Genomic DNA, 22,692 nt, shown 5'->3' with positions numbered 1-22,692 from the left:
ATTCTGAAGTAGCAAAAGAAAGAACCCTTTGAATGTAGGCCAGGTTGAAGGATCAGTGTGAAAACAAACTTGGAATATTTGATGAACAAGGAAGGAGAGCGTTTGGTTGAGGTGCAGCAGGAGAGGGAAGAAGTGGTGTAGCAGGTCACTGGAGAGGCTGGCAGAGCCTTGTAAAGCACAGAAGGACTTGAGCTTTCATTCAGGTGCCTTGGGTGCCTTCAGCAGTGATGGTATTTCATTTATTACTGAAACAGCTACTTTCTCCTTAATACAAATGCTTGCACACTTACAATTTGTAGCTTTAGCTTTTTACTACCTACAGAATTTTTTATGATTTAGGAATATCTTGGGGGCATTTTCCTTCTGTTTTTAATTCCACTAGAAGGGGGTGGGGGAGAAAGTAGGCATAGTTCTGTGCAGTGAAGAAAACAGAAGTTGCCTGCATGGAGCTCACATTATAGTTCATAAGTGGGATAGAAAATAGGCAAATACCTCCATAAATGTGTGTCAGATGGAGATTCATGCTTTAGAGAAAAAGAAAGAAGGAATGTGAAAGGGATTGGGGGGGAGGGGACCTTTCATTTTAATAAAATGGTCACCTTATTGAAAAAGAGGCATAGGACCAGAGACATGTAGTGAGAGAAGGAACAATGTGGGTTTGTGAGGAAAGACTGTCTTGGCAAGAGAGAAGCAGGTAATCAAGGCCACAGACAGTCAGTCTGGGGTATGTATAGGGAGTGATTGGATGGGTATGGCTGGGGCATAATAAGAAGAGTGGTAGAAGTGAGCTTCAGGAAGTGAGGAGACTGGCAGTAAACCATGTTGATCTCACAGGCTCCTTAACAACTTGCCTGTTATTCTGAATTAGATGGGAAGCCATGGGGGGATGTGGAGCAAAGTAGTGACAGCATAGAGATCACTCTAGCTACTTGTGGAGAACAGAAGATAGAAGACCAAAGGCAAAAGCAGGGAGACCAGCTTAGAGGTTGTGCAGCAGTCCAAATGAAGACAATGGTACCTTGGTGTTTGTGTTAGCATACTTTCTGTTGCTATAACAAAATATCTTAAGGCTAGTACTTGAAGGAAAAGTGGCTTATTTGGCTTATAGTTCTAAAGGTTCAAGGCCATGGCTAGAAACTGCTGGCTCTGGTGAGGACTTCATGGGGAATAGGAGTGGGAGAGTGAGATTATATTGGGAGACAGAAAGCCTTAGAGTGGCTGGGGTCCCTGTGCGAAGTACATTAATCCCCTCTGAGGACATGCTCCAGTAACTGATGACTTGATACTAGGTGCCACTGTTAAAGGTCTACCACCTCTGAGTATCTCCACACTGGGGCCACACTGCGAACACGTGAACCTATGGGGAGATACCTTAAACCATAGTGGTGTTAATAGTTGGGTGATGAGGAATGGTCATTAGAATAAAAATGTATTTTTAAGGTAAAATTGATTTTCTTCAGCTTTGAATGACTTCAAGGTTTTGGGCTCATTTGTTAAGCTGTGGGAGGAAGACTAGATTTAGAAAGAAAAATCAAGGATTCCATTTTGTGAGTTGGAAATGGAAGTAGTAACACAAAATTTTGGGAGCAGTCTAAAATGTTTATTATTCTTTCTAGTGGATATCTGTTTTTGACTCTTTGAGAGAGATGGGGCACAAAATTTGTTGAGTCAAGGCTATGAATGCTTAACTCTGTATAGTTGAGGATTCTATAATGCCCCTCATTGTTCTCCTAATATTTGCAGAATGTGTGGTACGTGGAAGGTCCTCAGTGTATCACTGTTGAATATTGAGCCAGTTTGAGAAAAGACAAGACCAAATAAGAGGATGGTGGTCACAAAAGCATGGCCATGTGCATGTAAAGGCATGCAAAGGATTTCTTTTCAAGCTATTAAGGTGCTCTTCTAGTTAACTATTGTTTTCATTATAAAACTAATCACTAAGCAAATAATCTCAAATGACATAAAACTATATAAACAGCAAAAATTCTTCTTCCCTAGTCACTCCAATGCCTAGTCTTATGCCCCAGATACAAGCATTCTTAATAGTTTATTGTCTTCCAAAGGTTTTTTATGCAGAAACTTACGTTCCTTCATGTTTGTTTTTTGAAATATGTAAATGAGTCTTACATATTTGTTTTCACCTTGTATCATCTTAGCCAGAAGTATGCTTTGCTCAACTGATCTTACAAATTTACAAGTCTATAGTGAGAGGGGCAGTATCATGTAGCATTTAAAAGCTAAGATTGTGAACTAAAAATAATAGGTCTCCCTTACCAGACTACTATTAGACATGTATCTGACGGAGATAAATCAGTTTACCCAAACAATACCTGCATTACCTATGTTTATTGTGACAGTATTCTCAATAGCCAATGAGTCAACCGAAGTACCCCAAAACTGATGAATTAGGTGAACAGTGTACATGTGCACACGCATGCACACTCGCGCCCGCGCACATACTCAACTCACACACACACACCATGTTTCTAGGATAAACAGAATATGAATCTAATTAAGGTATTACTTAGGAAGATGGGAAGGGGAAAGGGAAAAAGATAGAAGGTGAAAATTTTTGAAATATATTATATACAAAACAATGTAAAGAACCTTATTGACAACTGTTGAAAAAGGTGAGGTCCAGTGGTGGGGAAAGAGAAACACACGTTGTTGGAGGGTGGTACTCATGAGAGGGAGTTAGACAAACCAGGAGATGGAAGAGGATGAATACGGTTAAAGTAGGTGTTTGCATCTGTGAAAATAGACCCATGAGACCTAGGGCTGATGTTTTAGAAGAGGGGAAGGGAGAGTAATAGAGCGGGTGAGATTGTTTGGAATGTCTTATAACCAAGGGAAATATCATCTAGCCCCTCCCCCCCCAACTTATATGCTTATAACTTGTATGCTTATAAAAAAAAGTAGTGAACAAAGTACTGTGTAGCCAATCTATGAGTGTGAGTGTTGGCTTACCACTATTTGTTGTGCGACCTTAAGCACTCAAGTATTTCTTAATGTTTCTGTTTCTCTGCTTCCTCAACTGTGATGGGGACGTTAGTTGCTTACAGGTGCTTGGTGCATGGTAAGCCTCATGTATTTGCAAATTTTGCCATGGCACTTTGGAGTAGACACAAAGCATTTGTGCAGGTTTACTATGATTTAGCTACTCTCCTATTAATTGGTGTCTAAATTGTTTCTAGTAGGTATATGTACATATCTTCATGCATTTTTATATATTTTATTTTTATTTTTTGCCAGTCCTAGGGCTTGAACTCAGAGCTTGGGCACTGTCCCTGAGCTTCCTTTGATCAAGGCTAGCACTCTACCACTTGAGCCACAGCACCACTTCTGGCCCTATCTGTTTATGTGGTACTGAGGAATTGAACCCAGGGCTTTATGCATACTAGATGAGCATTTTATCATTAAGCCACATTCCTAGCTCCGTAGTGTTGTTGTTCTCTCTCTCTCTCTCTCTCTCTCTCTCTCTCTCTCTCTCTCTCTCTCTCTCTCTCTCTCTCTCCCTCCCTCTCTCTCTCTCTTTCCTATTTTTTTTTTTTTTTTGCCAGTGTTGGGGCTTGAACTCAGGGGCCTGGGCATGGTCCCTGCGCTTCTTTTGCTCAAGGCTATCACTTGAGCAAAGCACAAGCTACCACTTGAGCTACAGCACCACTTCTGGCCCTTTCTGTTTATGTGGTATTGAGAAATCAATCCTAGGGCTTCGTGCATGCTAGGCAAACACTCTACCACTTAGCCACTTTCCAAGCCCATTATTTTATTTTATTCTTAAAAATTATTTATAGGACAGATATGTTAAAATGGAATTTTGGGGTCAAGATGACTTATCATTGCTCTAGCAGTTTTTGAATTAAATTTAAGTTCTAAATCTGGTGAAGGAAATGAACACATTTACTGTACAATTTTGTAGAACACCAGTAAATCAAAATTAGTTGAGGGAGTTTTTTTGAATTATATTTTTTTTCATAGTTTAAGATAGGCCAAGAAAGAATCATTTTATATTGTTAGAGTGTTAAAATTATATTTTATGTAATTTGAATATTTTCTAGTTTAGCAATAATAGTTTTTAAGTTAATATGATTATTGTTACAATAATAATATTGGCATTTGTATTGTTAGATATAATCTTAATTCTGTTTTTTTTTTTTTGGCCAGTCCTGGGCCTTGGACTCAGGGCCTGAGCACCGTCCCTGGCTTCCTTTTTGCTCAAGGCTAGCACTCTGCCACTTGAGCCACAGCGCCACTTCTGGCCGTTTTCTGTATATGTGGTGCTGGGGAATCGAACCCAGGGCCTCATGTATACGAGGCAAGCTCTCTCGCCACTAGGCCATATCCCCAGCTCCCAATCTTAATTCTGAAAAAGTAAAAAATCTATCCAGTTTTGATGGGTGAGAAAATCCAGGACAAGTAATGTGTTGTTGTGGGTTGTATGGCTTTCATGATTTTGTAACTGAAAAAAAAGAAAAAGGATGTAACATGACCAAAATTTTGTTTCTGTAGCTCTGATTTGAGCATTAAACTTGGCTGGGCATCCAGCAGAGAATGTTGAATTGCTAAAACAAGTGTTTTCCTCTTGAGTACCATTTTATGATTCTTGTTAAAGTACTTGTTTGGGCTGGAAACAGATTCTATACAGGGAACTCCAGCAATTATACTTCATAATTTAATCTAATACTAAAAACAATGGAAATTATCTAGGATGCTATATTTGAGTACTCAGATTGCTAAACTTGGTAATGCCTAAGGTGGGCAGTTTCTATAAAGTGACCCTTGTAGAAGTGGTTACTGGTAAAGCCAGAGAGCAGCACTTAGCCAAAGCATTAAAAATTTAGTTCCTGCTTCTTGATTCAGTACTTTTATGTCTGGGAGTCTGTCCTGATAAAATAATCAAAGATGACAACTACTCACAAATATTTATTTTTAATTATAATAGTAAAAGACTAGGGGCTGGGGATATGGCCTAGTGGCAAGAGTGCCTGCCTCGTATATATGAGGCCCTGGGTTCGATTCCCCAGCACCACATATACAGAAAATGGCCAGAAGTGGCGCTGCGGCTCAAGTGGCAGAGTGCTAGCCTTGAGCAAAAAGAAGCCAGGGACAGTGCTCAGGCCCTGAGTCTAAGCCCCAGGACTGGCCAAAAAAAAAAAAAAAAAAAAAAAAAAGACCAGGGAAAACTTAATGTCCAACAGAGAAACATTTAAGTACATCATTCTATCTATAAATGAATATATTATGTCGACATTTAAGCTCTTTCTTTTTTCCTTATAAAAATTAGAAAATGTGTGGCAAGATGGTGGCACACACCTGTAATCCGAGCTATCTAGGAAGCAGAAATCAGGAGGAACGTGGTTTAGGCCAGCCTGGGAAGAAAGTTGGTGGGATTCCATCTCAGTTAGCAAGCCTAGTGTATTAGTTTACATAATCCAGCTATAAGAGATACTGAGGTGGGAGGACCATCTGAGGTTTACCCAGGGCAAAAATTGCAAAGCCCTGGGCTGGGGATATGGCCTAGTGGCAAGAGTGCTTGCCTCGTATACATGAGGCCCTGAGTTCGATTCCCCAGCACCACATATACACAAAATGGCCAGAAGGGGCGCTGTGGCTCAAGAGGCAGAGTGCTAGCCTTGAGCAAGAAGAAGCCAGGGACAGTGCTCAGGGCCTGAGTCCAAGCCCCAGGACTGGCCCCCAAAAAAAAATAAAAAAAAAATTGCAAAGCCTTATCTGAAAAATGAAACAAAAAAATAAAGGAAGGCATGACTAAAGTGGTAGAATGCCTGCCTTGCAAGCACGAGTCCCTGAGTTTAAACTTACTGCCAAAAAAAAAAAAAATTGGAAAGTGTTTATATTAATTTTGAATACAAAGCCTAAAAATAACTGTAGCAATAGTTTAATAATGTGATCATTGGGTGATGGGATTATGGGTAATGGTTGTTTTTGTCTTTCTGTTTTCCTTTTAAGTATTTTTTGAATATTTTAAAAGAAGACCATTTATTATTTCTAAAGTAGGAAGAAAGTATGCCCTCTCCAGTGATATATTTAGTACATATAGGCCCTTTTCATTGAAAGGTTTTGTAAAAGTTCATAAGGATGTGATCTTTTTGTAATTTGGGTTAATAAATATTTATGTAGTATCTTATTTTATATGCTAGATACATTGCCTGCAGGTGTTGAGACCTTGCTGTCTGGTAAGACAGATAATAAAGGCATAAGAGTAATACTAACATGAAATAGGATGATGTAACTATCAGAAGAGGATTTAGAGATGCCATGAAATACATTCAATGAGTGCAGAGAGCAAATTCTGAAGGACCTCCCAAGATGGGTGGGTTTTGACAAACAGGGGAAACATCTTAAGTGGTTAGCCATATGAGGGAAGTTGAGTTTACGTGGAGCAGGGGAGAAGACCTAGCCAGAAGTGGATGCTGTGTCACTGAGGGCTCAAGTGCCCTATGGAGTCGGTACATGGTATAGTAGGTCGAGAGGATTTGAGTTCTTGAATGGAGAAATGCTGGGATGAGGTCTATGCTACAGTGGAAGGCTCACTAGGCAACAATTATAGCATAGAGGTGGTACTGCAGGGACCTCTGTGGCTATTGTGTTTTCCCAAGCAGGACAGTGTCCAAAGGAATTAAGAAGGGTGCTTGGGAGAGACATGATACACACTTGTCAAGTATAGGAGAAGCAAGGGAAAGAAAATAATCTCAAATTTGGTCCAAATCTTTCAGGCCAGATTTTGAAGTCAGGAAGAAGTGATTTGGAAGACAAAAATAAAGTACAGGGAGATTTAGATTCCAAGTAGATGTGGCCTAACAATAAATGAAGCTTCTCCTAGAACTTTATTAAGCACAATTTTTCTTTTTTTATTTAAAAAGGTGAAGTTTCTTTTCTTTCTGTCTTTCTGTCTTTCTTTCTTTCTTTCTTTCTTTCTTTCTTTCTTTCTTTCTTTCTTTCTTTCTTTCTCTCTCTCTCTCTCTCTCTCTCTCTCTCTCTCTCTCTCTCTCTCTCTCTCTCTCTCTTTCTTTCTTTCTTGGGCCTTGGACTCAGGACCTGAGCACTGTCCCTCGCTTCTTTTTTGCTCAAGGCTAGCACTCTACCACTTGAGCCACAGCACCACTTCTGGCTTTTTCTATATATGTGGTGCTGAGGAATCAAACAAAGAGCTGCATGCATACGAGGCAAGCACTCTTGCCATTAGGCCATATTCCCAGCACCTAGGCACAATTTCTTGATATCTCCAGATTACAGATTCCAGATACAGATGCCGTCTGCTTTGTGGTGAGTTATCATCTCATGTAACAAGCTGAATTTGTATTGTATATGGCACACTATTAACAGAGACATAAAACCAGGAAAAGACTTTGTTCTTTCCTTAGAGCAGCTATACTCCAGGAGAACTGAAACTCACAAATGCCATTTTATTTGGATTGCTTAAAGCTCTTGGCTTTGGGTTCCAGCATTATTGTTAAGAGTGCCACAGTATGGGCATTTGTCGTAAGAATAGTGTGCTTATTGATTAGACACAATGGAAATCAATATACAGCTCCTTTTGTAAGTTTGAAAGTCATATATGAATCCTTAAACATTAAGCTTGAATACAGGGAGATATGAAACAGTGTTTATAGAGGGCAAAAAGTGTTAACTATAAAAAATGAAAGGGAAAAGTTATATCTATACAACTGTTAACTAGATCATTGACAGAAAGAGATGTATGAGAGTCCTAGGATGAATGTGACAGTTACCCTTTATCAGGCATTTATTCTTGCTAAGCACAGTATAAGGTACTTTATGTATTTACTGAATTCCTTGAAATGAAATGTGAAATAGAAATAAATATTTTATTATAGTGTATAAATGCTGTTGACTGCTAGTGATTATTTTTTCTTAAGATTTAGCCACTAGAGTTTATGATTTTTAGTAACATGAACAGTGTTCTGACAAAATTGCCTTCTTATGTGAATGTGAGAATTTGTTTTTAGCACTTTAGTTTTAGTTTCCTGTGTTGGGGATGTTACAGCTCTGTCTGCACAAAGTATGCTTCCAACAGTGACTGTTGGATCAGAACTCAGGGAATTGTACTTGCTAAGGGGTGCTCTACCCATGAGCCATGACTCTAGTATATCAGTTCTTAGATTAATAACTGTTTTTAATCTTTTAATCACTATGGGTAGGGCTTCTCTTTTGCAAACAAATAAACAAACAAAAAACCCACTCTAATTCTGAGGTAGATTTTTCTCATTTCTTTTTAGTGGCACTGAGGATTGAATTTAGAGTCTTATGCATGTTAAATTAGCCTGGCATTCTACCTTTTGAGCTTCAGCCCTTTTGCTTATATTTCTGTTTCTGAAGTTGGGTCTTGCTAACTTTACTTCGGACCATGAGTCTCCTTTTCACATTTTCTGCACTGCTAGAATGACAGGCACATATCACTGTTTTCAGATTTTTACTGGTTGAGACATGTATGTGGGGATTCATCATTTTGCTTGGGGTGGTCTTGAACTGTGAGCCTACTGAGTAGCTATGATTATAGGTATGAGCCACCGTTCTAGCTTAATCCTGAGGTCTTTCAGAAAATTATTTTTGTGGTATTTGGGTTTAAGCTAAGGGCTTAGCTTTCTCATCTGATGCTCTACCACTTGAGCCCCACCTCCAGCCTTGCTCTCTCTGTGTGTGTGTGTGTGTGTGTGTGTGTGTGTGTGTGTGTGATTATTTTGGAGGAGATGAGTCTCTTGGACTTTTCTACCCAGGCTGCCTTCAAACTACGTTCCTTAGAATTTCAGCCTCCTAAGTAGCTAGGATTATAGGCATGAATCACTGATACCTAGCTTAAGTCTGATGTGTGTTTGTGTGTGTGAGAGAGAAGGAGGGGAGAGATAGATAAATAGAGAGAGAGAGACACCTGAGTGCTGTTACTGAGCTTTTTTGCTCAAGGCTAGTGCTTTACTACTTTGAGCCACAGGTCCACTTCCAATTTTTTGATGGTTAATTGAAGATAACAGTCTCACGGACTTCCCTTTATGGGCTAACTTCAAACTATGAACCTCAGATCTCAGCTTCCTGAGTAGCTAGGTTTATAGGCATGGGCCATGTGGCAGTTCTGAATTTTTAATGGTTAATATAAAATAAAACATGGCAATTACTAGTTATATAACCAATATAATAGTTTTAAAAGTCCACTTGTAAAAGCATAATTACATACTAGATGCCAAATTTCTCCCCCAGTTCTGCACCGGGCATTTTCAGAAAAGAATAATACTGATTTTTTTTCCCCCTACTGTAGGACATATTTTAAATAGCACATATATTTTTACTTGACCAGTTTTCACATAAGCAGACCAGATCATAATCAGATGTTTCTGAGACTAATATTTATCTTGAAGCAAGATTTTAGCTATGAGATTTTATACTAGTATTTTGGAATTTTCTTTAAAAAGAAGATTAGTGATAATGAAATTTAAAAATAACCTCACATTATATTAAATATGCTTATAGCATATTTGATATTGAGTATCATTGATTTTTTTTTGGTTAGTTATTAGAATATGTTACTTTTCTAGTAGCTCAATTAAGTAACTGCCAATTTGTGGATCTTAATATTTTTTCTTGTTATACTTGTTTACAGGTGGTAAACTCTGGTCATATATCAGTAAATATCTAAATAGAAGAACTGAAGAAAGCTTTGACATCAAGGAAGTGAAAAAATCCACACCTACTAAAGTTTACCTTCAACAGCCAACTTCTAGCCCTCAGGACAGCAGCAGCTTTGAGTCCAGAGGAAGTGAAGGGGGGAACCTGCTTAAAGCTCTGCCTTTGAAGGCTAGTCTTACCCTGAGTTCTCAAGATGATAGCAATCAGGAAGATGATGGGCAAGACAGCTCTCCAAAATGGCCAGATTCAGGTTCCAGTTCTGAGGAAGAATGCACTACTAGTTATTTAACGTTATGCAATGAATATGGACAAGAAAAGATTGATCCCGGGTCTTTGAATGAGGAGCCTTTCATGAAGACTGAGGGAGATAGTGCTGACACCGGAGCTGTTCAGAGATTCCCTGCCATGCTTGCGGCTGACAGTGACAGCCCCAGCTCTCAGCTGAAGTTCTTCCCTGGAGACGAAGACTCAGAAGCAGTTTTTTCTCCAAGAACATCGGATTCCCTCAGTAGATTGAAAAATAGCCCCATGGAATTCTTTAGGATAGACAGTAAGGATAGTGCAAGTGAACTCTTGGGGCTTGATTTTGGAGAAAAACTGTACAGTCTAAAATCAGAACCTTTGAAGCCATTTTTTGCCCTTCCAGATGGAGATAGCACTTCCAGTTTTAGTCCTAGTGAAAGCAAGGTAGAGTTTAAAGCTCAGGACACCATTAGCAGGGGCTCAGATGACTCAGTCCCTGTTATTTCGTTTAAAGATGCTGCCTTTGATGATGTCAGTGGTACTGAGGAAGGAAGGCCTGATCTTCTTGTAAATCTACCTGGTGAACTGGAGCCAACAAATGAAGCTTCAGCAGTGGGACCTACGAAGTTTTCACAGACCAACGTAGGCAGAATAGAAAGTAAACTGCTAGAAGCCCCTGACGTGTTATGCCTTAGGCTCAGTACGAAACAACAGCAAGCCCAGGAAGAACAAGGCACTGAGGAGCCGAATGATTCCTCTAGAGCTAAATCCTACAATATAGCAGAGAAACACTATGCACAGGAGGACCTGGGGGCATTGTTTACAGCAGCTATGGATTGTAAGAGTTCAGGAGACACATCTCTGTTACACAGCTCAGATCCTAAGTTTCAGGAATTTGGAGCAATGGAGTCAGCAGTAACTACAGATGTCACGGAAGAAAGCTTATTCTCTATTTCTAGTTCACTCTCAGGTGCTAATGAACATAATGCAAACACAGACACTTTAAAAACAGAAGAAGTATTGCTGTTTACAGACCAAACTGATGATCTGGCTAAAGAGAAACCGCCTTTATTATTCCAGAGAGACTCTGAGGCTAAGGGAGAAAGTGGGTTAGCACTAGAAGGAGACAAGGAGATCCATCAGATTTTTGAGGACCTTGATAAAAAATTAGCACTAAGCTCCAGATTTTACATCCCAGAGGGCTGCATTCAAAGATGGGCGGCTGAAATGGTGGTAGCCCTTGATGCTTTACATAGAGAGGGAATTGTGTGCCGCGATTTGAACCCAAACAACATCTTATTGAATGATAGAGGTCAGGAACTTTTGCAAATGCATTTCTTTTTATTCGCTGTTGCTTCCAATTAACTGAGTAGGCGTTTTATCTTGTAATTAGTATCTTCATTTCCTGTCTAGAGCTTCATTATCAGTGCAGCAAATTCACCCCCAGTAATAGCTTCTAGTACTTAATGATGCCATTATTCTTAATGATACTGTTTTTAGCTACAAAAGGAGTAATTACAGTTCACTTCTGCAGAAAATGGAAGAGAAAAATGTTTTGATTTCTCCTGTCGTTTTGTTTTTAGGACACATTCAGCTAACGTATTTTAGCAGGTGGAGTGAGGTTGAAGATTCCTGTGACAGCGATGCCATAGAGAGAATGTACTGTGCCCCAGGTTAGCACAATCTCCTAAAATGTTTCACTTGGAAAAGTGCTTCGGCAGTTCTCATTTCTTCATACAAGTTGCATTTTCCACCAGCAGTCCACACATGTGCTGGGTTTGCTTGTTCCTTCCACCTTTCAAAAAAGAATATCGGGGGTAAAGCCATCATTTAATCCTTAGGTGTATATGTGTATATATTGATTATTTCTTCTTCTTCTTCTCCTCCTCCTCCTCCTCCTCCTCCTCCTCCTCCTCCTCCTCCTCCTCCTCCTCCTCCTCCTCCTCCTCCTCCTCCTCCTCCCTCTTCCTCCTCCTCCTCCCTTTTTTTTTTTTTTTTTTTTTTGGCCAGTCCTGGGCCTTGAACTCAGGGCCTGTCCCTGGCTTCTTCTTGCTCAAGGCTAGCACTCCACCATTTAAGCCACAGTGCCACTTCCAGCTTTTTTCTGTTTATGTGGTGCTGAGGAATTGAATCCAGGGCTTCATGCATGCAAGGCAAGCACTCTACCACTAAGCCACAGTCCCAGCCCTTGATTGCTTTAAAAAAAAAACAAAAAAACACACTTAGGCATGCCTGAAAAGCTACAATGAGTTCTTTAAAATGTCTTAACTTAGTGTTCAGAAGGACCTTCAAATAAATATCTTTACTAAGATTTAGGAGATGTGGGGCTGGGAATATGGCCTATTGGCAAGAGTGTTTGTCTCATATACATGAAGCCCTAGGTTCGAATCCCCAGTACCACATATATAGAAAATGGCCCAGCAGTGGCGCTGTGGCTCAAGTGGCAGAGTGCTAGCCTTGAGCAAAGAGAAGCCAGGGACAGTGCTCAGGCCCTGAGTCCAAAGCCTAGGACCGGCAAAAAAAAAAAAAAAAAAAAAAAAAAAAAAAAGATTTAGGAGATGTGGCTAAAGGGTAAAATCTTAAGGCTAAGAGTGGATAAAATGTGGATTTTTTTTTTTTTTTGGCCGGTCCTGGGGCTTGGACTCAGGGCCTGAGCACTGTCCCTGGCTTCTTTTTGCTCAAGGCTAGCACTCTGCCACTTGAGCCACAGCGCCACTTCTGGCCGTTTTCTGTATATGTGGTGCTGGGGAATCGAACCCAGGGCCTCATGTATACGAGGCAAGCTCTCTTGCCACTAGGCCATATCCCCAGCCCTAAAATGTGGATTTTTAAAAATACAATGTGACTTGAATGGTTAGCTAATCTGTCATTTTAAAACACATTTTTGAAAGTTTTGTCTGTATTTAAGAAAATTAGGAAACAAGTTTTCCTTGTTTTAAAATAGACTGTTTAGACAAAATGTTTAACACAACAGGTTCTCTTACTGTATTTTTTTAAATTAAAGATTTGTGTCTGTGTTGATTAGATTCTTTGTTGACAATTTTAGGTAGCTTTAACATATGTGCTGATTTATATCCTTTCTGTCACTAGGGCAGATGCACTATATGTAAACCCTGTCTGTTCTCTTTTTGCCTAGCACTTGTTTGGTTTGGGTGACCACAGTGCTTTACCTCATTGCTCCTCTGGCTTTCATATGAGTTCCCAGTTGATTGTGTTCCTATGATTTCCTTGGTTTTAATACAGTATTTAGTGCTTACTAGCTAGCTAGTGTATTGATGCTATCCTTGTTAGCACTGTGTAATTAGGATTAAAAGGGTTTTTTTGTTTATGTTCAAATCTTTATTGTTAAGAATTACTTTTATATGAAGAATAACAAATACCCCTAAAACTTTGAAAAAATCCCCAACAGTTTGGGAATTCAGTATTATCACATTTACTTCTTTCCTCTTCCTTTTCCAAAATTAGTACTGTTTGGATTAATTTCTTCCTAGAGCTACAGAGCACACCTTAATTATTTTTCCAGATAGATAATTTGATGCTGTTTCTTTTGAAACTTTGTTAGTGTGGTGTATAGTTAATGGGATAACAAAAATACTTACAGTGAAACCACTTTGGAAGTGATTTTGTATGGAGCCTAAAGAGCAGAGTAAGTCACAGGAAAAAAACCCCAAATATATATGGGTTACTTGTTTATAAATTGTCTCCTTGCTTTCTATTTTTTATTGTTAGATTATATTGTAAAGCTATCTGTAACATGGTATTTTAACATTCTGTTACAGTATTTTCCTTTAATCTCTAGAAGTGTTGTTTAATACTCATAGCATCTTGGCATTTGCAAACTTTAATACATTCACCCATTCACTTTCAGTTTTATGTACTGAAATAATGAATTCAGATCAGTTTCTGAGTCCTTATTTTTAAGCATCTTTTCCCAGAAATCTCAATTCTCATAATTCACCAGCAGGTGGCAGTGTGCCACTAATAGATTTTTTTCCCCCCCTGTGGGCCTCTTCCAGGTTGTCCTTCACTAGCATTTGAAAACAAAACAAAAACAACCAAAACCCAAGAATCCCCTGAATACTGTAGACTTCCTTAGCCTCTCTTTGAGGCCTATGATTGTTTGCATAAAAAGAATTGCAGCTTCAAGCTTTGCTAGTTGTACAAGTGTTAAAAGTATTTTTGCACACATTAAACTATATAGAAAGTTTTTCCAATCCTTGAAAATAGTAATGAGATGAAACGAACCCAGTAATGACCTTAACAGAACAATAATGCTATATTATAATGTAGGTGATCTCAAACATAATCAGAGAACTCAGTTAAGCCTCTATACTTTCTTCCCTTGCTAGGGAATTGGAACACAAATTTAAGAATTATTACTTTTCTTAAAACTGATTAACAGTGCTGCTGATAAAAACTGTAAGTAGGTATTTCTTTTCAAAGTAGTGGTAATGTGCTATTTTTCCCAGTGTTTGAAACTCACAAATCAGTAATAGAGTACTGAGCCCTCTTTTGATTTATCTTTAAAATGTCATGAGTTGAAGTAATTCCTCCTCCCCCACTCCCTGTATCCTCTGTCTTCCCATTTCCCTACTGTAATCTTAACATTGTGCTACTAACCCTAAAGCATATTAAGCAGTTCATGTTTCATTAGAAAGTAAAGTTGTCATAAGATTATGATGAGAAGGTTTCACTTCTGTTTAAACAGCATGGATCCCCTTCCCTTACCACTCATCTCTCCTGGGAATCCTTATCACATATTTGTCCTGAAAACAGTATTCACCTGCCCTGTACTTTATAATATCAGCAGTGTATCTTTTCATCTTGTGGATGATGTGCCTTTATATTTTGAGAAAATTTTCCAGTAACAGATTCGATTTACATGGACAGAAACTTGAGCAAATGCCAAGCTAGCAGGGGGGCCATTATTCTGCTCTATAAATAAGTTTAAAACAGAAAAAAAAACACACACAGAAACCTGTGAATCAACATGTTTTGGTCTAATTGAGGGGAAAAGCAAGATAGATAAATTTTGAAATGCAAATGATCACCTTCTGTTATTTAAGACTAGTTTCTGCCAACTTTGTGATCCTAGATTTTTAAAAGTCATAGCCATTTCAACCATGTATACTATCAAGGAAGTCCAAACGTCACGTTTCTACAACAACACGAAGAACTTTCTTTAAAAGTTGCCCTTTTTAATATTGAAGAAAACAAATCCAACAACAAAAAGATAAAAACCACGGAGCTTTCTCTGTCCACATCTGTGAGAAAGCCAGCACATAAATGGCTGCAGCTGCAAAGCCATCAAGAGGGTCTTGAGAATACGAATTCACTGATCAAACCCAGTCCTGTTTTCAAAGTCGAATCCATTCCTTTTAGGCTCACTTTGTATCCTTAGATTATCAAGGATGGTTCTCTAGAAAGGTTTTATTTTAAATAAACAGCATTCATGGTAAATGGGTTCCTTTTATACCACAGATAGAGTGGAGTTCAGGTTTGAAAAAACACAGAAAATGGTCCCCAAAGTAGGACTACAGTGGATAGCATGACAATGTACTTATGACACTGTCCCACTTCCATGTAAGGAGACTGGCCCATGCTTTACTGGGAGAATCACAGATAGGTCTTAAGGTCTTTCCATCTTCCACTGTGAGAGATTAGGGAACAAAAAGTGAGGCATGCTGGTTAATCTCCACAGCATTTCCGTGGAGCTTCTCTGATTTTATTTCTATTTGTATAGACAGAAATTTTGTAGACAAAGGATTTTATATGCTTTATTTTGGATAGTGTAGAATTAATTTTTGCTGTAGCTTTTTAGATACAATGGAGAACTAGGATGTTAGGAGAGTAGTGTTTTCTTTACCTATTGGTATTTTTTTCTTTACCTATTGGTATTTTTTTCTTAACAGTCTTGATTCTCATCATAAAAAGCAACTAGAAATAGAACCCATATAAAATAAAATGACTATAGTTGAAAGTTCAATATGCAATCTACCACAAGTGAGTAGAATTGTTTATGTTTGTTATTATGCTAATATTGTTACTTATGTTTCCCATTCTAGTCTTAAACAAGTTGATGCAATGTCCTATCAGTGTGTTCTTCACTTTTATTTTCCATCCCATTATGAGCTTTTGGTTTTAATTACTTAACATGGATGTTGATATTTTTTGTTGACTACTTTCTAGACTGGAGAATTTATAGGTGAATATGTGTGTAAATTGAAGAAGTCCAAAATGCTTTTCACTGTAGCCCGATCTCCACGCTCCCAGATGTCAAATGACAGCTTTGCTTCCTCTGTTAGGCGATTTCACACTTGGAAACAGCTCACAGCTGACGATGAAAAGTGAAACATAAGAAAATCATGCTGAAAAGTATCTGCAAAATTCAGCTTTAGAGCATGACATTTACTACAGTCTTTTGCTATTGTATCCTGACTTTATCGTTAAATAAGCCATGAATATGTTGGGGGATCGTTTTCCCTATTCTTCTCCATAAACATGATTTCCACTCAGTGCTGTGTATGATAGGTATTTGATCATTAGAGGTAAGACTCAGATCATGAGTAGTTTAAAATATCTTGAGACCATGAGAAGTTTAAGATTTAGAATAATTAGATAACATGGAGAATTACCTGGATATTTACCCCCAATCAAACAGTAACTTACCCTATGATCTTGAACATGTTATTTAATATTTTCTGGGCTTTAATGTAACAGTAAGATAGATTGGTTGGGTATAAACAAAATCACCAGTGTCAGATCATATGACATCTAACTTATATAAAATGTAGTCATAATTGAAGTTCCTCTTAGTAAGGCAAGAATTTTTCCACCTGAGGAGAAATAGTGCTCTCTCTTCTAACACTAGTAGAGTTAAAATAATTATTTTATTTTGAGGATGACTTTTTGAGTATTCTTATATTCACTTAGATGACAAATTTATGGAAAATATTTTCATTTAGAGAAAGAAGTCAGTGAAAGTTGAATGTTAACATTTCTAACAAACCAAATTGCTTGAAGAAGAATTATTTAGATCTGAGAATTTATCTTGGATAATTTCAGCAAGTATGAACAATTCCACTTTGAGAATTTAAATTAGATGGGAAAATAAATGTAGGTGTATGTTTTGAAATAATATCATAAACAGTATGAGTGTAGTTTTGGTGTAGTCTTTTTTTTTAAAGAGGAAAGAAGAAAAACAAACAAATGGTGTTGTAGACATAAAAATAGAAAAGTATTTGTGGTATACCAACAATCTTTTTTTTTTTTTTTTTTTGTGGAAGCATTTGCTGAGCAAGTGCTCTACCATTTGAGCCATTCTGCCAATCCCTTTTTGTGTAGTTACTTTCAGGATAGAGTCTCTTTATGCTCAGTCTGGTTCGGACTACAGTCTTCCTCCATTTGTGTTTCCCTTCATCACTGGAATGACAGGCATACATGACTGCCCTCAGCTATTAATTGAGATAGAGCCTCATGAACTTTTATGTCCAAGTAGGCTTGAACTGTGATCCTTCAATCTCTGCCTCCCCAGTATCTAGAATTAGAGGTTTGAGCCATTGGGCCTGACTTTAAACAGTAACTCTTTGTTTGATTTACCCTTAAGCAAAACTTCAACATTAAATCTTCCATTTTAATGTTTTCTTTGATTAGTAAGTATATTTAATCCTTTGCCTTTAGTTCTTATCATCATAAAAGTAAATGTATTTCTTCTAAAGGAAAGCCAGTGAAACTGTCAAGCTTGCTGTAAAACAGTGGAAATTTTATAGAGAATTCTCTGATGCGAAGAAAATTGAAGAGTGTCTTAAGGGGATGTGAGAGTGTAGAGCCCTGGGGTCCATTCCTAGGTAGGATGTATCCTGGAGCCCTGACTGTTGGTGTGTCACCTTGACATGTGGGTTATGACCACTCAATGTTGAAATAGATATGTTGTGAAACCACACCTCTTCTATCAGGCCAGAAAGTGATTTGCCTCTACTGGTGAGAATAAGATGGGGACAGTAGAGATCCACCCCTGTCATTTTTCATCTCAGTGAATGATCCAGGAGAAGAAATTCCTCAGCTGTTAGAATCAGAGAATTTATAGGGATGATAAATGGATAATGTTTTCATACAGAAGTGTTGAAATACAGTTTCTCTATACATTGCTCAATATTACTTGATTGGGTAGGTAATTTGTGGGGGAGAGCCGTGTTGGTCTGCTTTCTATCAGTATAACAGCTACGTGAACTAATCAGTTTATAGAGAAAGAAGGCTTATTTTGGTTCACAGTGTTGGAGGTTCCAGGTGGTGAGTGGTTGACCCTGTTACTTGGGCCTGTGGCAGAAAAGTACACCATGGTGGGAGTGTGTGGTAGAACAAACCACCTACCTTATGACTGGGGAGCTAAAGGAGAAAGAAGGAAGGGCTAGGGTCCCATGACTCCTCTCAAAGGCATGGTACCATGATGAAAAGATCTACCCCTACACCCCGGTTTTCTACTTTCACTGTCCCTTGATAGGACCAAACTGGGACCAAACCTTTAATACATGGGCTGTTGGGAGACATTTAATTTGTTTTTCTTTGCCAGTCCTGGGCCTTGAACTCAGGGCCTGAGCACTGTCCCTGGCTTCTTTTTGCTCAAGGCTAACACTCTGCCACTTGAGCCACTGTGCCACTTCTGGCCATTTTCTATATATGTGGTGCTGAAGAATCGAACTCAGGGCTTCATGTATACGAGGCAAGCACTCTTGCCACTAGGCCACATTCTCAGCCCTTGTTGGGAGACATTTAAGATTCAAACAATAGCAAGGGATTATCTCAAGGTGTTTTTTTTTTTTTAAAGGATGTTAATTTTAACCTTTTATTTATGCCACATCTTCTTATGATCTGATGCAAATGCCATTTTCAGAAGAGGACCATGAGACTAGAGATTTAGGAGTTCTAAGTAATAGCAGAGTCAGAGTAATGTTTTTTGCTTTTTGATGTCTGAATTTACTTTTGGTATTGCCAGCAAACTAAACTAGCTTTGCTTCTAATATTTATCAAGGAAGATACTGTGCTAAATCTTAAATATTAAGTTCTAGAGCAATCAGGCAGCCGTTTTCATCAAGTCATCAGTTTCTATAAAGTCTTAGCTGGTTGAATCTCTATGTGATAAACAAGGGCTCACTCCTAAGCAATCTTTCAAAAATATTTCTTTCAGATAAACATTTAAAAATGCTAAGGTTTTCAAAAATTAATGATGAAAAGGCAAATTGGATTCCTGAAGTTCCTTTAATAGCAGTGCATGTTGCTCTCTGCTTGCCTAGCATGGCAGCCGAGCTGCAGAGAAAGCTGCGCCTCCTGTCATTCTCACAATTTTCAGTTAGCCTTTTTCTCATCAATCAGTTTTAATGGCTTTGGTTGGGTAATACTGTGACACCTGATGGCTATTCAGAATGGAATTGTTGTGATATGATCAATGGAAAATGGAACATACAGGGTTGTTTTCTTTCTAGAAATATAGAGGGAAAGGAGGAAAGATTGTGTAGAGCTCAGAATTACAATTATATTCAGTCAACCAGAAGCCATACAGTAGTTATCTGTTTCTTATTTGATCTCCCAAGAAAAGGGTTTGGTAATAGCTATAAACTCCCTTGAACAAGTAATGCTTGGCCCTGGAGTGCTGAATCAAGTGAAATCAAGGAGTTTTGACCCAAGTTGTACAGATCATTGCAGGAAAGCTCAGAACATGGTTGCCAGGTCACCACGACAACAAGAAATTCAGAGCTGGGGGTGGAGGGGAAGAAGAGGAGAGCTCGGTATTTTGCCACGCCTACCTGAACAAACGGAGTGTAATCTCTGTTCATGTCCAATTCTCCACCAGACATCAGGTCCAGGGGTGCAGGTAATTAAGTTACCTGAAAAGCAACTGCATTAATAAGCAGGCAGTGGCAGGAGGCAAGGCGAGAGCCAAGAGAATGAGTGTGTGCAGGGTGTTACTGTATCACATCTCCCTCACCTTGTGCCACTGGGATGAGAGCAAGTCTGAACACTGCAGACTTCTCTCTCTGGAAGATGTCAGTCCCTGACACCAGTCTTCCCAGGATAATATGCTCATTAGTTAATGTGGCTTGGAGAACTTTCAACTGCTCATATATCCTGCTTGACAAATATGGCATTTGAATAAGCAATTGAGTACATGTTAGAGAACTCAGGGAATAGATAATATATAATTGGGCAGCCATCATTTTCTCAAATACTTTAGAAAAAGGGAACAAGATGCCCATTTGAAAGCATGGGCTAAGAAATGGAATTCCTAGGCTCTAAATAATCCTGTAACCCTGAGATTTCAGATTGCCTTCCTTAGAGATATTGTGAGACCTTAGGCAAATAAATGTCTTTGGTCCAAATTAACTTATTTCACATACAGCATCTCCGTGAATAGTTGTGTGATTTCAAACTCTTCAACTGGAAGAGCTTGAAACTTGAATAATTTTCTAAATATAGAGAATCCAAATCTAGAAGCAAGATAATTTTATGTACTCTGTATAGTTTGGTGGTAGAAGGCTTATGAAGGATACACTTGGCCCTACCTCTGCAAATAAAAAAGAAAGAAATTGTATTTTTATCATTGATTTAGCTTTTAGCTTTGCAGGTAGTCATAGCATTTTGTGTTGTTTGGGGGGGACTTAAAAAGTTGTTCAGGGGCTGGGAATATGGCTTAGTGGTAGAGTGCTTGTCTCGTATACATGAAGCCCTGGGTTCGATTCCTCAGCACCATATATATGGAAAAAGCCAGAAGTGGCACTGTGGCTCAAGTGGTAGAGTGCTAGCCTTGAGCAAAAAGAAGCCAGAGGCAGTGCTCAGGCCCTGAGTTCCACGAAGGTAAAAAAAAAAAAGTTGTCTAAATAAAAGCAATCTGGGGTAAAGCTAGGTAGTACAGTTGTCCTGTACTATGAAGTATTTATAATGTTTAAAATAATTTATTATTATTAATTTTTTGAGGCAGGTTTTATTGTGTAACTCAGGCTGACTTTGAACTCACAGTCCCAGCTTCTGAGATTATAGGAGTGAACCACCACATCCAGCCTAAGAAATATTCATAACTGGAACTGATGATCTCACCAGCCCACCAGCTATCCTGTCAGGTTGTAAATCTAGCACATTTTATGAATGGTGCTTGGACAGGGAAAAGCTGGAGCTACTTCCCAATCCTGTCTTTTTTCAGCTGTAGCACATTGTAGCACCAGGGGCAGTAATTGTGCTATGGAGATGCATATGCTCAATGGGACTTAAAACAAATATGATGAGGCCTTTGAAGATGCTTTGAATGCCATAAATGAATAGAGCTATAAAACCCAAGATTGGTATAGTTATTCAACAAACGTGTATTAAATACCTCCTGTGTCCTAGGAACTGTGCCTACAAGCCAGAAATAAAGACATAATTGGTGTAATATTGACAGTTACTTTTGAAGTTTTATATCAAAAGGAGACGACCCAAACAAGACATATACAATTGGGTAACTAGGACACTAATAGACCTTTATAGGTGAATAGTTGTATTTATAGAATGGTAATTTACTGAGCTAACAAAAGGCATGCTTAGCTTTTCACAGTTTAGTTCTCTATATTGTTGAACACACACATAAAAAATTGCTTTCTTTGGCATTTCTTTCTCTTTGCTTTTTAGTCATCAGCTGTAGTGGAAGACTAATGCTTAGCTCCTGCATAGAAAATCTTTATACACAGCAAGAGCTGGTGAGAAAAATTGACAAGGATTTTGTAATTCTAGTCCCTTTCAATTAGCAACAGATGCTGCAGGGAAAGATTGTCCATAGAGGAACACGGCGCTAATGCTCAGAGCTCTGGCTGACATGGGCTGCTCTGTGTAGAGAAAAGATGTTCTTTTCCTTGGTTCATGTGTGTCACTAGTGTCAGATTACATTTTGTGGTTAAACTACCTTTCTTTACTCTTGTCTAAGTCCGTGAATGAAGCCTTGCTCCCTTGAAAGAATTAGCAAATTCTTGACCAGTTGTAACAGAATTTTAAGTTTTATTGTACTTTGGAGAATTTATGGAAAATTTAGATACACCAGCTTTGTCTTGATACTGTAAAAGTGTATGTGGTGCTTGATTTAAGGCTTACCCAAATACCTTTGAGCTTCATCAGCAATATCTCTTTGATTCTGAAAGATAATGTTACATGTATTTCTTTTCCAAAAAGAGTCTTGGAATCCTTAAAATCAGATATTTAAAGTCATCTTTTTGCTAGTTAAAGAAAAAACAATTGTATCACAAAGTACATTTACTGCTGATATTATTTTGACGTATGAGGACTGCAATTTTAGAATTGGTCCATATCCTGAAATTTGGGTGACAAATAAGCAAGCTTCCAAATGTTGGCTTACTGGAGTGTTACTTAAACAATTTGCAATAGCTCCTGCTTTTTTGTTGTTGAGATTTATGGAGAGTAAAAAAAAAAAAAGTGAAGCTGCTGGGATTCTGTATTTTTAAAGTTAAGGAAAACAGTTTGGAGAAATATTTAAATAATTGTTCTACATTAAAGTAGGGGTTTTCTCTATTTTTATTTAAAATACTTTAAGTTGTACAAATGCATTTCAGTTCAACAAATCAGCTTATAAGTGCAGTGACTCTTGATTGATGTCACCCTTTTCATTGTCCTTTCCCATCTTTCCCAACCCCACCGATAAAATAGAATTTTTCTGTATGTGAATTCTAAGAAAAATTCTGAAGGGCTAGGAGTATGGCTCAAGTGGTAGTCCACCTGCCTATCAGACTCAAGGTTCTGTGTTCAAACCCTTGTACTGCT

The 22,692-nt window shown here is 38.4% G+C and overlaps 1 protein-coding gene across 6 annotated transcripts in view; it reads left to right on the top strand.

Annotated features, from left to right (window-relative positions):
* The window catches only part of Rps6kc1 (ribosomal protein S6 kinase C1), a 139,941-nt gene that overhangs the window by 101,953 nt on the left and 15,296 nt on the right, over positions 1-22,692 (top strand). For 5 of the 6 annotated variants that reach the window (XM_048356705.1, XM_048356703.1, XM_048356709.1 and 2 more), the window contains 2 exons: positions 9,629-11,209; positions 11,481-11,570. In XM_048356705.1, coding sequence (XP_048212662.1) covers positions 9,629-11,209; positions 11,481-11,570 — 1,671 coding nt within the window. The remainder of the gene's footprint in view (positions 1-9,628; positions 11,210-11,480; positions 11,571-22,692) is intronic. The other variant, XM_048356704.1, reaches the window with a different exon arrangement.

The sequence above is a fragment of the Perognathus longimembris genome, chromosome 11 (genome assembly GCF_023159225.1).
Source record: "Perognathus longimembris pacificus isolate PPM17 chromosome 11, ASM2315922v1, whole genome shotgun sequence".
In the NCBI taxonomy this organism is placed as follows: Eukaryota; Metazoa; Chordata; class Mammalia; order Rodentia; family Heteromyidae; genus Perognathus; species Perognathus longimembris.
Note: the sequence above shows the minus strand (reverse complement) of the source record. Positions and strands in the feature narration are given on the sequence as shown.